This window comes from Cebidichthys violaceus, unplaced genomic scaffold (genome assembly GCF_023349555.1).
Source record: "Cebidichthys violaceus isolate CVI_PGR_0920_01 unplaced genomic scaffold, fCebVio1.0.p SCAF_8, whole genome shotgun sequence".
Lineage (NCBI taxonomy): Eukaryota > Metazoa > Chordata > Actinopteri > Perciformes > Stichaeidae > Cebidichthys > Cebidichthys violaceus.
In genome coordinates, this window is record NW_027176964.1 from 12175575 (window position 1) to 12192965 (window position 17391).

The window sequence follows — 17391 nt, forward strand, 5'->3', positions numbered from 1 at the left end:
GTAAATATAGAAAGAAAGAACGACCGGGGGCATATTTAGCAAGCTATGCTTCTTGTATTGACATTCAGTTTGGATAAGTGTAAAAGGAGGACACATTTACTAACTGACAAAACAAACAGCGATCCGCTGACAGCGAGCAGTGAGTGGCTTTTTTGTTTTGGATGCCATGACGGTATCCAGGGTAGTTTTCCAGGAATATAAAAAACAGAACTGAAAGTTAGGCTGAATAAAAGTCAGATTAAGCCATACATTTGCTAGTTCAGGCCTCTCAATTGTAAGCATTTTCTGCATGTTTCTGTTTTGTGTGATATTAAACTGAATATTTCTGGGTTTTCTACTGTTAGTCTGACACAACAAGCGATTTGAAGACCCTCACAATGGGCTCTGGGATATTTTAATGGACATTTTATTGCCCAAACAATTTATCAAGAAAATAATCATTAGTTGGCGCCTCGAAGTGTCTACTTGTGATCCCTTATCACAGCTTATGGCCATAAGTTGTGAGCTTTTGTCTTGTTTGAACATTTTTTAAAGGGGTTTTAGAGAGGATCAAACTCCTGATCTTCCGTTTAGTGGATTTTGTTACCTTTAGACAGAGCCAGGCTCGCTGTGTCCCCCAGTTTCCAGTCTTTATGCAAAGCTATGCTAATTGGTTTCAAAACCACAAGACATGAGGGTGATCTTGATCTTGTAATCTTAATCAAGTGAATAAGAGTATTTCACAAAATGTCTAACATTTATTTTAATCATCTACTGACCTATGTGATTAATCTTGGGACGACTTGGGGGGTCCGACCCCCACTTTGTGATGCATTGCTCTGGTAGTCCATAATAATACGGTCTGTGTGGTGAAAGGAGGTTGATAATGAGGTTGATAATAAGGTTGTACGTGCTTTACTGTACTTGCTGATCTTTCAGACTTTAGACCCCGCTGCTGATGAGTCAGTTTCCAAGGCAAAGACATAACAAAACACTTGTTATATGAGAGCTCTTAATGGTAGGTAAATATAACAATGGTGCCATATGTTTAGCCGGATGTGCACTTTGACCTTGTGACACTACGAGTAACTGACCTAAAATGAAGCACTGCACTGGGCTGTATCTGTCAGCGATGTGTGGCCTGGAGGCACTGAGGGTTAACAATAGTGTTTCAAGGCCAGCTACGTTGAACACTCAGCTATGTGCTCTTTAGACCAATATTGTTCTACAGTCTACACAGGACGATGGAAAATTTCTCCACACTCGAGGAATACCCTACTGTAAAGCCAGTCCGGACCACACACTGAGCTCCTGGTGTTATTCAAGTGTAACAACTATTTCAGGTTTCTGTGGGAGGAAGTCCCTCGCCGAGAGAAATACCTTTTCTCCAGTTACTATCTCACAGTGACTCAAGTATTTGTATTTCACAACTGAGAGTGAAAGGCTCCACTCCGGTGATTATCGGGGCACTTTGCGTGCCTGAGAGGGGAACGACCTGTCTTGACGTCACACCGGGATCACAGTCCTGATGCGACACAAGAGGATTTCCCTCGGTTGCTAGGCGCCGGGGTTCCGTGTGTGGGTAAACATGGGGTTCCTCGTGGCACACCTGTGTTTGAAGTCGACACTGTCACGCTGTCAGACCTCTACCTGTTGCTTCATCACACTGTTGAGTAACCATAGTTATTTTCCATTGACAATAACTACAGTGAGGCCTCTGCTGTAAAATCAGTAACAATGGCGTGTTGGCACGGCAACCAAATAACTCCATGAGGGGAAAGGTGAAGCTTGTATTTCATTTACCTGTTATCCTAGTTATGATGTAGGTGTCACAAGGTTCACTTGTTTTGCTTAGTACTATGCAGGGGTGAATTTGACTTATTTAACCCTAAAGTTAATGCAAAACCACTTTATTTCCTAGAAGTTACTGTGATTCTTTTACAAGCAATATTATACAATTTTCCAAACTATGAATTTCAGAGCTATTGAAGTTAACACCAATGCTGTCATTTTAAATACCATCAAATGATAAAATACAGTGCATTGACAGAAGCTTGTGACTATTTTTTGAAAGGTCTGTGTAAATTTGAAAATGGCAGGATTCATTTATACTAATTCCTTATTCCCAGCTCCTAATTTCTGATGATTATTTTCAATTGGTTTACAATCACAGTACTTTAAGTTCAACAAAAACATTTTAAAAAATATAGTGGCGGAATCAAACTGAATCAAAGTGTATTTACTTAAATATTGTACTTCCAAGTAAAGGCTCAACTTAACTTCTGTTTCTGCTAAAAAGAAAGATTGTTTTTTTGCATTACATTTTTAGATACAAAAAGTATGATAAGTTGATTAAATAAACACTGTATAGGAAGTAGGTAAAATAATTATATTTATTCATATTTCATAATTTAATATATGATCATATAACACTGAAAGAAGCTATTCTGCTGCATAATGAGTGATTTTACTTTTGATACTTTAAGTACATTTTGCTGATCAAACTTGAACTTAAATAACATTGTGAATGCAGGACTTTAACTTGTAATAATGTATATTTATATGGCCGCATTGCTACTTTTACTTGAGTAAATAATCTCAATTCTTCCGCTCATAATGATGATGATTAGCTTTTTTCATAATCTCACATCAGTTTAACAAAAATGAGGAAACATTATGACCCTGCGGTTAATGTTAGATAAGATAGTTTATGGTAAATATTTGTGAACTTAAAAAGGATACTCATGTTTTCCAGTAACTTCTGTAAGCAATCTTGCAACATGAGGTGTATGTCAGGTCTCCCCTCCGACTCCCCAGAGGTTGGATTTTCCTCATGAATGCAACGTTCTCATCATGTGCCAAATAGTATATTCACATGCTCTGCCAAGTATCACAGAGACTGTTCCCCAGCGAGGGAGAGGAGTAACTCTGTTCTACCAACAGCTGTGCTGCGTGGATTTTAAGTTAGAGAATCTTACATTATCACTATCAGTTGTTAAAGTGTCTACATGAAAACACAATCCTGTAAAAATGTCTGTATTTGATCCAGAACCAAAGCTCTCCTAACATCAGACTGTTAAGAGGTTGATGTAGACGAGATACATTTTAATCTGGTCTGACTAGGTGTTATTACCAGTCTCATACCTGTCATTCAGATCACTGCTGGATAGGACAAGTATTCACATGCCAAACTGCACTCTAATGGGGGCGCTCACTCAAGAGATCAAGTCTGCAAGTCTGCAAAAAGCTCGATAAACTCACTTTGCTTATCTCCCAATTCAGCAGATTTGCCAACTTCTTTTCTCACACGGTCCCAAGTATGACAGAAAAATGCTGCTCGACATGTTACTGTAATATTTGAGACGTTATCTCAGAAAAAGGTTCATGTGCTGCGGGTGGGAAAAAGAAGAAGATCTAAACAGCTGAAGATAAGAACATAACTTTAGCAGCTTTCATGTTTCGGTTACAGGCGGGTTAATACTTGATGACTATCGAGAACACTGACTGCCAAATAACATAGCTTCTCTCTTTTAAAAAGTGAGTCATATTTTGTTCACAGACAAGGAACACCTGCTCTATAGGTGTTCCTTGTTAACAGAAACAGGTGCTTTTAAGAAAAATGTAATGAAGAAGAAAAAACACCAATGATAGAATCAAGTCCATCATGTGACAAGTTAAAAAATGATAGGTCATGGTGACGTGGAGCTTCAGCACCTGCTTTGAGTCACATGAATTAAAAGTATCACAGTCCCCTTACAGGACAAACTTAAGGAATGACCTCATGCAGGACCACTGCAGTCTGGCTTGGCACGAACAATAGCTAGTCTGTGCTGGTCCATCCTACATTTCTCTCTAGCATGTCTGTGAACGTTGACCACAGCTTGAGTCACATCCTTCCCTGCTCTCCTGCGTGTTTACGGAGTGTTGGCGCTCAATTGCCTATGATATCACGGGCCCTGGGTATTAAGGGTCGCACTGTTTGAAAAGACCTCCAGGACGGGGTGGAAAGAACCAACTACACCCACAAGCCTGATACAGGAAACCCCCCCTCCTCTGCACAGTTTTCCCCTCTATTCAGCATTCCTCATTGGTCTGTGGGACAGGTGCCTGCAAATGACGCTATATCAGCTCACTGTGATGACTGAGCTGACATCACAAACAAAATGACGTAGGGAGACGGTGGAACGGTTTTCTCTAAATAGACATTTAATGATTTAAAAGGTGTGTGGTTACAGACGGGGGAAAGGGAAACATGTGTCAAGTTGGAAAAGAGGGATTTTCAATCGGTATTCTTTTTATCGTGCGACTTAAACTTCATGTTTTCTGCAAAGCTGAATGTCAGAGGAGTCAAACTGATGAAAAGCACAACAGCCATGGAGCCGAGAGGGCAATGCTCTGGCATGTAGCAATGGCATCACAGGTGATAAAACTACACCACCACCAAAAAAAAGAGAGCCAACTTTGCTTTTCAATTTACAATTAGCAAACAAATAACACTGAAGTTCATCAACATGTAACAAATATATACACTTAATCAACAAATAGGAATTGTGGCAGAACAAAGCAGCTTCATATAAAAAAACATCCTACTCAGACTGACCGGAGAGTGTTATTAACCTGCGAGGATGTGATTACAGTAACTTTAAATGAGAATTGTAACATACTCTTTTAAACCATTTGACCCATTGTGATACGATTGTATACATCTCTGCGCTATGTGTGTTGGATGTAAACATTGCTCCTGCTATCCTTGGCCTTGCTCACATTAGGAGCCACACAGTAATAAAACAAAATTACTTTTTTTTTTATTTGATAACCTTACCTAACTGAAGGCTCCAACTAATATTTGCATTGATCAGAAATCATTATAACTTCAACAGATACAAAAACTAAAGAAAAAGACAGTCCTCTGGTCTCATGACTGACACCTGCCATTGATAGCGCATTAGCGGCTCCACGCCGCCCCCTCTGATTTCCACCTGCCTACTGCCGGCTGAGGCGCTGCCTACTGGGTCCGGAGCTGGTAATCTGAGGAGGAAATGGACAAAACTTAATCAAATGGACAAAAGAAAAGAGAGAATCGGAGAGAAATCAAGTGGAGGCAGCTGATGCTTTCCACCCAGAATGAATGGAATACAAAGGAAATGAGATAAGGATGTTTGGCAATTAGTGGCAACATTAGCAAAAAGACCAACATGTGCAACATTCAAAATTTCGGTATGTAGATCAGGGAAGCTCGACAGAAAAAAGTTCACTTTCTCACATTTCGCAGGACGTTGCCACATTGCCTCATGTTCTACAGTGTATCCCCTTTTCATAGAACTGCATCAGTTCAAGGCTGGTTCCCACCACATTGCACTGCATTGCCCAACTGTTGCCTAAGAGCTGCAGATACGGGCACTCTGCACCAGTATTAGTGAAATCATAACCTACCTCCATTTTGGGTGATGTAGCGCACCCACGGCAGGGCCTGATACCCGCTCTTCTCAATGATCTTCAGGTAACGCACCTGTTGAGGGAAAACAAAGCTGAATGACTTTTACCAACAATTTCGTTTGTTGATATGAACAGTTTTGGGGTTTGCACATCATTGCTGTAAGTTGCTGTGTTATAGTCTAACCAGTAACACAAAAAGAGGCTAAAACTACCTATTCTTTAAAACTTTCACAGTCTGAATTTAACCTGTGCAGGGTATCATTGCAGGCTGGAGCCCATCCCAGCATACACTGGAATTGTTCGTAACATATCGCACATAGAGAGTGGAGAAGTGCATTATGGTTGGAGAAGTTTCTATGAATATTTTTAAACAGTATTTTGATTTTTGAGTCTCTGCTGTGCCTACATCGTCTGCAAAGGAGCAAAGCTACAAACTTTTCACAGCCTCCTTTCAATCCAACAGCATCATTCGATACTCATAGACACAGTTTAAGTGGAGTACTCCTTTAAGCTTGCGGCGAGCTGCAAGTTGTAGTGAGAGTAGTGTTGATGGTGAGGAAGTAGTAGTATGAGTCACAGTGCGAGAAGGGAAGCAGATACAGAACAGCTTTCAAGGGAAACTAAGTTAATTTACATAACTGTAATTTTTTAGGCCTCTGAGGAAAAAAAATGCACATCAGCATTAACAAGATACAACTTTCACAAGCCATTAACTGATATTTCACCAGACCTGTGTTACAACAGAGCTGATTTTTCAAAAAACATACTCTAAAAATACCACGCCATCACTGAACATGATTGCACATCGTTTTTCTTCATAAATGACGAAATATTACTTTACATGCATTATGGAGATCATTTATATCACAATTCAACCACAATGACATCGAGAATTCACTTCTCTGTGGTATATCAATCAATCTAACGGTAACAATGGAGTATGTCACTGTCACTGCTATTACGAAGTTTCACACAAACCCTTCTGCAAAACAAAACAACAACATTCGGTTCTGTCCTCTCACAATTAGCAGTGATGAGAGCGGTCACCTAAAGGCCTGACATGACCTTTCTCTGGGAGACGTTGCCATGTCTCCATCCTGCCCGTTCCCAGCCGAAAGCTGGACAGACAGGGCAGGAATTTGTGGGTCGAGCGGCGGCGAGCCTCTGGTAAGGCCTCGGTAGTGGCCGCCTTGTTATTACCTTCCACTACACAGTGAGGTCAGATAGACAGAGCGAGCGAGCGAGCGAGAGAGAGAGAGCGAGAGAGAGAGAGAGCGCCTCGGACACCAGACACATGACGACAAACACATGGACGCGGGATCACCGAGTCTGCCCAGCACAGCACTTCTCTCTGAACCCCAGCAGCCAAACATGCAGTCGGTCTGACCGTGGGTACGCAGTCAGCAAAACGGCATCAAAAGCAATCCTCCGCAAAATATCATTATGGGTTGTAAGATGAGAAGGGAAAAGGAGGATGTTTGTTGTATCTCATTTGGTAAGTACAGACTACATGTGTGGTCTGGATCTATCAGGCTCTTGGTAGAAGCTACGGCCCAAAATGCATCTGCCAACGTTCCCTCAGCATCACCTAAAGACGGGCGATTTAAAAAATGTAGCGACACTTCTGCTGTTATTGCCACTCGGCCAAAGTGTGGGGTTACTCCATTTCTAGTTAAATTTATAAGGTGCAGTTACGTGCATCATACACACTTCACATGTGCTCTGCCCTACACTTAGTGGTAGAGTTAAGAGGAACTTTCTCATGCTTTGATATTTACATGTGTCTAATTAAGCTTCACAGCCTCTTCTCACACGTAGAGAGTGGTGTTCATGGCTGCATTAGAGTCTGAGACCCAGTCTGCTGTTGCCCTGTAATAAGGAAAAGGTTACTGGCCTGACACAAGAGTTCGATGGGAATATGGCTCTTCATAAGTTGCCTTTGAGATGGTGGGTGCACCACAGTATGATTGCAAACGCTGAGCAAGGAGTTTTTAAGCTTTTGGTTCAACAATTTTGGGAACTGGTAAACTGCTACAACTAAAGCACCAATATCGTAGACTGATACCTGTAGATCCTAAATCGCCCTTAACTTCTCAAACAAGTTTCAGCTATGTAGTTGACATGTCATGTCTTCTTGAAAAAATTACCCTAAAAACCATTTAGCACTCAGTTAAAGTACGTTATATATATATTTTGTGGTGTTTAACAATGGTTTGTAGAACACCACAAAAAGAGGATCCATCAACCAAACAGATGAGCAAGTTTGATCTAGTTGCACTGTGTATTATATGACTTTTGGTTGTTTTTTTCTATTACCTTTAGTTATTTTTTTATTCTACTTATTCAATGTTTCATGTGTATGCTGTATGTAACACATTTTACACATTGCCATGGTCCATAAAAAGAAGTGTGGATTACTGAAAGTTCACTTTCACTGTAAATAAAGCAGTGGTCAGTTAAGAAAAAAATAAGTTTTCTGTTGTTAGTGCCCAAGGAACATTGTTGTTTTTTTCTGCTTGTGATCATAAAAGCGTTGAAAAATTACCTTGGACAATCATTTTTATAAATAACCATAAGCACCAAAGGAGTAATCTCTATCCCTATCTCTATTTCATGGATATGCGAAGCATCTCGACACCTGTTTTTTCGCTGCACAATGACTTGATGCGCTTCCTTTTATTCAAGCATCTGTTCATTTGTGGATTGGGAAAGATGTGAAAGGAAGGAAGGAAAAGAAGATTACTTCTTTCAGCTGCCAAATTACCTTGGAAAATGGCAAGCATTCTTGTACTGCCAAAACCACCCCAATTAAAAGTATCACATATTTCAATTACCGTGGGCTCAAGCTTCTTGTTTCCGAGTGGGCTGCATAATGTCCATACAACTTAATAAGGTTTTATTGAGTATCATAGGAAATGTGGAGAAGCTGGAAAATATGACCACTCAGCTCTTTTAATTTGAATGAAACAGAAAGCAGTGTTTAAAGTTAAGAAGTAAACAGAAGTGTAAGAAGGAGAGATTCAGGCCCCACATCAGCTGAGAAGAATTAAGTTGATCAAAGAGCTTAATATTAAAAATAAGATTGCTATAAAAGTAATATTTTGAATAGGACATTTGACAGTGAATTACTGCTCAATAATAAAGCATCCATCATATTAAAGCTCTTAACAACAGTGGCATTGATAACTTGTTCTAGGTCTTTAGAAAACCAGCATTTAAATGAATGCACCGTTTTTTTTACAACTTCTGGTTTAAACATCAGTTGAGAACATTCAAAAGTTATTGCTTTAGGGTTTAGACGATGAAGCACACTTGAGATCTGGTTAATTTAACACTGGGGTGGAATAATGTAAAATAAATCATTGTGGAAAACTTCTATTTTCAAATGGAGTTTGTCAAGTTGCCATTGTTTCCTCACATTCAGACATGGAGAAACATAAGTTTGTGTTGCTGTAATGCTACACATATAATCACAGGACAACTGGGATTATACAGTGAGTTTAGCCCATCTGTGTAAGTCTGTGGTCAGCAAGTTTTTATTCAAACATGAAGGAAAAACATTACCTCCTCTCTCATTTTCATGGGAATCACAATCAAATTCCAATGAATCTACTCACCTGTAACTAAGAATGACATTTTCTATCACTGTGATTAACATGAAGGCAGAGGGCTCAGTCCAAGTTGATGAGCAGTTGCTTTCTGGTTTGTTCAACTGTAGACAATTTCTCTACCACAAAAAAGAGTCTCACAGTTTAACAGTGCATCCGTACTGCCCCCTCTGGCCAAAAACAGGTCAAATATGAATTGTTTGAATTCCTGCTCTAGAGAGAGACAGAGTTTATACGAGAGACGTTGCTCCGTACCATAAATTCTAAATCCAGGATTAAACAACCGAGCACCGCAAGATATGTGGACTACGCATGCATGTACGCTGGGCGATAATCAGACAGCAGGTGCAGATAAACTGAGGCATTTGCTTGAACCTGCTCCCAGATGGTTTACTAAATAGGAATGATAAACACAGTTCGAACTGTAAACAGATTTAGTGTATTTCCTGTGACAAACACCCTGTTTTTTTTTAATTAAAATGTGTATTTTATCTCCAAGGGGATTTGAGTTTCGGCTTAACTTACTTCTACCCTCTTGCTCCTGCAAGTAGCTTGAACAAATTACTTGTGGAACTATATGCAAATACTGTTTGACAGAGTACCTGGATGCCTGAGGTGGTGAAGTATGGGATCTCAAACTTGACACTAATTGGTGGCTTCCCCTCCTTGTCTTCAGCCTCTACACTCGGCAGACCGAAGTGGGCGCGCATCAAATACTCCTTCCCACCCTGTGAGAAGACAACACAGATTTTTTTTCATACAAAACTTACATTTGATATTCTACTGCTAAGTCATTATAAACATTATCTATAGCACAGCACTGACCCACCATAACAAGAGTCCGTTGAGAAACAAGTAAATTGCAACACAACATCTTGCAGCATTATTTAAAACCCAACCGTAAGCTCACGCGATCACTTTTTAACATCTGCACGATACTCATGAGTCAGGATTTATGCTCACAGGGAAGGACTTGATTGACCAGACGATCTCGCTGTTCTCGGGCACCCACTTCACGCTGCCCACTGTGGTCTTGAATTTGGGTGAGTCAGCGTCCGTTGGCACAGGAATGTGGATCTCCACGTTGTTGGCTGTGGAGCGCCTTTTGAACTGACTCTTCGCCTGAGACGAGAAAAACAAGCAGGTCGAGTTTTAACAGCCATCAAAGCAGAGCTTGATGACAGTATTGTATACGGTTTGCCTCACATGAAAACTAGATACACAACATAAGCAACAATTAAGTCCCTGAAAAGCAATTCGGTACCCTGATGTGATGGTTCACATACTATGAGTCGAGCTGAACTTCATTACCGTCAAATCACATGTTTCTTTCTGACTTTTTATTTTAAGAATAAACTATGGGAACCAGATTTGACAACAACAAGAATGTTGCTATGAATGACGAGCGCAAAAGTGACCTACCTTGATCATGTACTCGATCCGACTGTGGGAGTGCTTCTCGATGACAGATTCAATCCAGATTAAGGGCTTCACCTGAGAAATAAAAAAAGAAAACACACATTTTACCCACTATCAAATTCATCTTGAACAGGCTCTATTACACTGAACATACATGTCCGCTTAAATAACAACATGTGACACAGTCACCACCTGGTGGATAGAACCAACACTAAACATTTAAGAATAGGACATGCATTTGTAGGCATACATATATTTACTACCAACAAAAACAACAAAAAGTCATACACTCAAACTTTGCATTGTGTGAAATCAGTGCGGTGTGCTGTGTTGCAGAGGAAATCAAGGGAAAGACACAGATTGCGCAAAACGTGGGGGGGGGGGGGGGGTACTTGACACCCTGTGTCGTTATGCAACATGTTTCTTACTAAACATATATACAGTATATAGCCCGGCAGATACTACATCTTTGAGATACTACTATATCTTTTGAGATATTGATATTAGAGTTTTTCAAAATCGCATTAAAAAAAATCTGATAAAAATATATCAGCCAATCAGAAGATAATGAGGCACAAAATGTGTTCACATGAAAACAATCTTGATCCCCTAAATTTGGGTCTTTTTTTATATTTGTGACCAAGATACACACTGAGTGATACTTTTAGTGAAGGAATATGTAACTTTTAACTTGTTGTGTTCATTCCTTCTTTACCACAACTCAATCATGAAATTGGGGTGAATTTGTGGAAGGAGGAGGTATGACAGGTATGATTGAGCAATGTGCCACTCTAGACGTTTCAAGTTTGACCCCTAGTAGCTACAACTGGAGAGACCTCTGCTCCACTGTGCTACTTCCTTTCCCACAAGCTTACTGGCAATTCTATTGTGAAACATGTATTCGAGAATTTGAGGTCACTTTAAATGTCCTTAACCTTAATTGAGTTCCTAAATCCTCCCCCTGTCCTCCTTCCATATGATTCTCCACGGATTATGTTTTTGGTATTTGAAATGCTCTTGGTTCTCTTGATGAAGCAATTTAGCCTCATTTGAGCAAATGCTGGTTTGGTCAAGATCTCGTCACTTAAATATTAGCTTACTGACTGTGCCTCCCAAAAAAGTTGTTGTAAACACCTTTGCTAAATATAAGCCTTCAAGCTATCTCTAGGATTTACAGTTTTGTAAAGATTAACCTGCTACTAGGGGGAGACTGGCCGTTAAGAGTGCCGGGAGTTATTGTGGTGGGCTGCTTAATTATGATTCCAAATACATTGTATTTGATTGTCTGCCTGTAATTCCAACAGCTGATTCATCGGTTGATATGCTGTGAGGACAACATGCATGCAACATGCAAAGTCAAAAAGGCTAGTGGAACCCAAGGAACTAAAAACTGATATCTCAGAAAATTACCAGTAAGTGCAGTGGGATTTGGTGCTTGGCAGGCGTTAAGTTGACACCCTTCCTCTTGTTAGGGGTCAGTCTATCGGACCACCAGTCCCTGCTGATAGATCTATAGTACTCACGTGAGTGTTGAGGCGGTAGGACATGAGCTCAAACTCTCCATCGGGAGGAATGAAGGAGATGGTGCGGTCGTTCTCAAAGCGAGACAGACGGACACACTGGTGAAACTTCACATCTTCCAGCTCTACGGATTTACTCTTTCCTCCTCCATGAAAAAACAAGAGATGAAATGAAAAGAAGAAAAAGAGAGACAAGAGCGTACCTGCACTGCATGAACTGGTACAAATCAGGCCAAGGTCAAATTGCATTTGTATATAACTTTTTGTTTTTTTTCTGCTAAGTATGAGGTGACAGATATGAGCGCCAGGAAGAATTGTCTAATTTTCACACTTGTATAGTTTGAAAGGGATATGTATTATCATCAAATCGTCCGTCAGGCAGCTCCTCACCCAGCTCGAATAGTGTGATCACACAAAACAACCAAAAGTCTGTTATAAGAGGACTCACTTCCTGTGTTTTCAAACAGAACCTTGTCATTAAGGCCAAGCCGCAACTCAGGCATTCCAGACAGGAAGACACGCATCTTAATGGAGCCAACGATCTCACTACGTAGAACATTACCATTGGCACTAACCTGAAAAATAGAGCAATAAAAGTGTTACAGAGAACGCCATCATAGAAAGCATTAGCCATTTAAAAAGAGCTTTAAGGAGAGCTCTCACAGCAGCCCACAGAAGTTCAGATAGCTGATGTTGTGACGCACACAGGGAGGAAGTTTACAAGCATTGTGACTAGCATTCCTTGAGCAACACAGCGCTTCTAAAACAAGGAGTTCCTACCAGGAGGTTGACTGACTCAATGACGTCCAGGAAGACCTCATTCTTCCTGTACTTGATGCCCTCTGACCTCCAGGAGACAGCATTGGTGACCGTGGCGGGGGGTCGCGGGGCGCCAGTGTCTAGCTTGTGCCCCTCCTGGGTTATGTATCTGAAAGACAAAAAAAAAAAAAAAAATGTAAACACAGAGGCAAAACAGAGGAAAGGGAAAATCAACTGTCTGCGGAGGCGAGTTCCCGAAAGCATCAAAGACGAGCAGAGACTCTTATGGTTACTTAGGGAGGATTGTCTGACTGTCCTTCCTCACGACACTCGGGGGAAATCCAGAGTTAGCTTACTACATGTCTGCAGCAAGCACAGACAAGTCACGTAAACGGTCATTTGCAGTACTTCATGGTGAGGACACTAAGCTCACTTTGACTTATAGAAATGACAATCTGTGAAACCTGATGAACACAACAACCACTGCATAAAAATACGTTACATCAAATAGCTTGTCTAATTCTGTGTGCTGAACTGATTGGTAAAAACAGGAGGAAATGTCATTCTGAATATTTGCACAAGGGTTAGGGTTATCAACAATGTCACAAAATCACTAAAGTTGATTATCAGGTAGAAATACCAAACATTAAAGCTTCTCAACAGCTTTTGTCATTGCCAGAATATTGTTTTTATGGATCAATAACGGGAGTACTCATTAGTTGCATCTACAAAGAACGTACATAAAGTTAGCAGCAATGAGACTAAAGAAGAAACTCACTCCTGAAGAATTTTGCTGTCGGTAGTCTGAGGATAGCCAAAATCCATCAGCTCATCCATCAGCTCGTATATGATGACAAAGTTATCTCTGATGCTCTCTTCCTCCAATTCTTTGAAATACTCGGAAAAAACCTGAAAAACACAACTGCTGTTTTATATTCCCATTTGTCCGTCACTACAAACATCAAGTATATATGGCTTTGTTAGTGTTGTTTACTATCTAATTCTGCTGTAGACAGTGAAAAAGAGTTCAGTCCTACCTGGACAATTTTGTACAAGAAGGAGAAGACCAGAGAGACGCTAGCATTTTTCTTGGATGTTGCAACCACTGATGTGATGCGTGTTAAGAATTTTAGCTACAAGAGTTGAAAATACACGCACCACAGCGACACAAGAGACATAATACCAAATGTTGACAAGTTGGTTGGGTACAATAACACAGAGTGAAGGATACAGTAGAGGTTGTTGTGTTTGATCCACATGAAACGAACTCCCCCGTGGGCCAGGATTGGAGACAGGGTCCCCTCCTCCTCTTTGTCCATCAGAAGGGTCATGAAGTGCTCGATCTCTGACATGTCCACATCACCCCGGTAATTTCGGCACACGAGGACCTGAAAGGAATATTGATGTTACTCAATGTTAGCAACATCTGCACTACTAGTTTACAATACTGTATTTTTGTATTTGCTATTATCATTTACACATTAGTATGTGTATGTTCATATATATGTGTGTGTGTGTGTGTGTGTATATATATATATATATATATACACACATGTGTATGTAATGTATGTGTATGTAAATGTATATATTTCCTCTTAAACTGTGTCCTGTTTTTCATTGTAACTTATGGTTGAAGTTATTGAAATGTTAGTTGTCAGTCACAAATGGGTAAAGTTTCTAATACAGCCAATTAAACATATTGTCACATGGGTTCATTCATGTGTATTAATCTTTACTTATACTTATACTTTGTGCACAAACAATACTAACCTAGGTGGAAAATCTGACATCTTAATCTACATGCAAACATCGTTACAATATCGCAATTTGTCAAACAAGTAGCTGCCTTGTCTCTGATGCACCTATTAGTTTTAACTGTTTTTTTATTCCACTGAAACATTTGTACGTGGTAGCAACGAACAGCTGCTAAATGTGATTTTTCTGGATTAATAACTTCTACGCCGTATTTACCAGAAGACGCACACGGGTGAAAATAGGTTGTAGGAACATCATACCATGTATGTAACGCCTTGCATGTAAGCAAAGAGGCGTTAAACTGTAGACTTGTGAAGGGAGTTTTGGCAACCGTTGACATGTCCCTGATGCTAACAGCTGGTCACCTGTTTTGTTTTCCTGTCGCTACGTGGCCTAATATTTTCCAGTTAAACCATCACATGAATCTGACCTCCTTGTGCACTTTACTGGCTTAAATTAAAAGGGCCAAAACCTTAACATAGCATATCAACCTATGCCGATGCTCAGCTGCTCTACTGCAGATTAAACCACATCGTGATCTGTCAGCAAAGAATGTGTTAGCAGGGCTGCTAGCTAGGCTAAAGACAGTTTAGCAACGTAGCAGGCTGCCCCTTTATCTTACCTTTCCTTTTAAATCCAAGACATACACCGCACTCGCAGACATCTTGAACTAATTTACGCGAGCTTAGTTCAGCTCCGTGTCAGCAGCTTATTGATAACGTTTGATAATAACTACTTCGGGGCTAAAATCAAAGAACAGACTTTCATTCATAATACTGAAGAGGAGGAAAGCAACCCTTCCCTGTTTGGTTTGTCACACCATCCGGGCATCTGACGAGCGCCCCCTGTAGACCGGAGGATGTACTGTTAGTGCTCCAGAGAGGTTCCAAAATCATTTAATAGACACTTTCTTTGTGAATGGATGGGGATAATGGCTGGTATATTGATACATAGGCGTAAAAACTAAGAAATACATAGAAACGTTTTGTTTTATTGAGCATGCATCAGGTTAAATCATGTAAAAGTTAAATTATCGTTGCCTTGTGTGACAATTTAAAGTGTTTTTCTGCATATAAACCTGTGCAACAAGGTCACTGATGGATGCAACATGTCACCCGTTCTCCCGTTGTTGACCTGACAACAGTACAGACAGAAACTACGAGCCCGTGCCCATGTCTTAGTCTCATCCTATTTCTATTGATATGGAATGGACATGGATTCGGATATAGAACATTATTAAATTGTCTCTATATCATCTTTTGTAGTAAAGCGTGTGTAAAATGTTGTTTGATAATGTGTGGATGTCATCCACACATGCATGGCGAAATGCAATGTTCATTTATTTGATTTTTGGAACACAATGAAATTTCTTTTATTGTCATTTACATTTTTTACACATGCACGAAATTTAGCCGTCGACCTTGCGGTTACCAGACGACCCTCTTAACCCAGTGTGCCACGGTCGCCCTAAAAAACGCAATGCACACATCAGAAATAATTACATTTTACCAAGACCACTGTAAGAGCCCCAAGTGTATATATTAAAGTGTATATATTATTTAATTGGAATTTTGGGAATATTAATAATTTCATTTCTGAATTATGCTTGTGTAGGAACTAAGAAATATATTGAAAGGCGTTTATGTTAATGATTGACGCTCCCTTTTGTCGTGTTTTAATGACGTCAGCAGGTGCAAACGAAGAGCTGCTTAGGCAAGGAACATGTAGTTTTTCTACCGTGTGACAGAGAATATTATTTGTTTATTTAGTTAACGCGTTGCTGCTCAAAATAAAGACAAACGGAAAAGAACTAAACGATCTCCTGTCATTCGCGTACGAAACTGAAATCACTGTGTCTGCAGCTCATTTGCGGCTTAACAAAGAACAACACCGACGGAACGCCGCAACACCACTATAAATCCAGAGTTTGCATTTCTTTCATGTAAACACGCTCTTTGAAGCTTCCATGGTTTCTGAGCCATGTTACACAGACCTGCTTCTTTCTGTCATCAACCTTGTTTTCATCCTGTAGTTCCCTCTACTGGATGAATGGTTGATCTGCACTAGACAACTTTTACTGCTACCAATGTTTAGGTAAAACAGCTCTTGCCACATAATGAACACCAAAAGATAGTACCATTTTCAAATGTTTCAATGAAACCTCAATGCAAACACTTCTCACAAAGTTGAAAGCTCACTATTGTCTTATGGTATGCTGTAGTACTACGATTTCCATTTATTGCAACTAAATGTGAAAAAGGCAGTGAAAAACGGTCGCAGACTACAAGAACACAAGATTATTTTACACAAAATTAATGAAAAAAAATCCAGACACTTGTCAAATGTGTCTCAGAGGACGAGATATTTATACACTGTATGTGGAATTGCCAGGAGATGCACATTCTCTGGGTATCTAATATTGTTTCCGTACATTACCTCTCTGTCCATGTCTTTGTCTCTTTTCTGATGAAATGAAACTACCAAAATCAGAGGAAAAACTGCTCAGTTTTTGAATGCTATTGGCAAAGTATTTTATAGCTCTTCAATGGAAAAAATGTGAAGCACCAACTAATAATCAATGGCTGCCTTACAATGGAAATACTGACGTATACTACTGAAGGCAAGACACAGATATTTTAAAAAACGCTTAATGCTCTACCTGAAAACTAAGTCACCCAACCAACTCTGTTTTTTCTGATGAAGAAATGTAGCTTATGCATATCAGGATGACCATGATCATCATGTTTTTTTCTTTTATTCTGTGTTTTTATCTGTATATCTGTTTTGCTTTTGTGTCCTTATTTATTGTGGAAAAATATGAAAATCAATAAATATATTCAACAACAACACAAAAGTACATTGACGAGCATATTTTGTCCGGGATCGGCAATGCTATGGGGGTCAACTGCTGATCC

General features: G+C 39.9%; 1 protein-coding gene across 2 annotated transcripts; it reads right to left on the bottom strand.

The window, feature by feature from the left end:
• Positions 1-4161: 4161 nt before the first annotated feature.
• On the bottom strand, positions 4162-15286 carry ap1m1 (adaptor related protein complex 1 subunit mu 1). Of its 2 annotated transcripts, none has more exons than XM_068738198.1 (12): positions 15099-15286; positions 13953-14109; positions 13759-13826; positions 13500-13630; positions 12743-12890; positions 12411-12537; positions 11966-12105; positions 10446-10517; positions 9987-10145; positions 9626-9751; positions 5413-5488; positions 4162-5007 (listed from the first exon to the last, which is right to left on the bottom strand). In XM_068738198.1, the coding sequence occupies exons 1-12, from the start codon at positions 15138-15140 to the stop codon at positions 4985-4987; spliced, it is 1269 nt and encodes a 422-aa protein (XP_068594299.1). In that variant the 5' UTR covers positions 15141-15286; the 3' UTR covers positions 4162-4984. The 2 variants fall into 2 exon arrangements, with proteins under 2 accessions (XP_068594299.1, XP_068594298.1); XM_068738197.1 differs by having other exon boundaries at positions 11966-12108.
• Between the last annotated feature and the right edge of the window lie 2105 nt (positions 15287-17391).

What these genes read in the sequence shown, in the direction of transcription:
- ap1m1 (XM_068738197.1), bottom strand. Translation starts at nt 15,140, where the DNA reads ATGTCTGCGAGTGCGGTGTATGTCTTGGATTTAAAAGGAAAG. An exon ending in TCTTGTACAAAATTGTCCAG is followed by an intron (nt 13,631 to 13,758) that starts GTAGGACTGAAC and finishes TGTGTTTTTCAG; the next exon opens with GTTTTTTCCGAGTATTTCAA. An exon ending in CCTACCGCCTCAACACTCAC is followed by an intron (nt 10,518 to 11,965) that starts GTGAGTACTATA and finishes TTTATTTCTCAG; the next exon opens with GTGAAGCCCTTAATCTGGAT.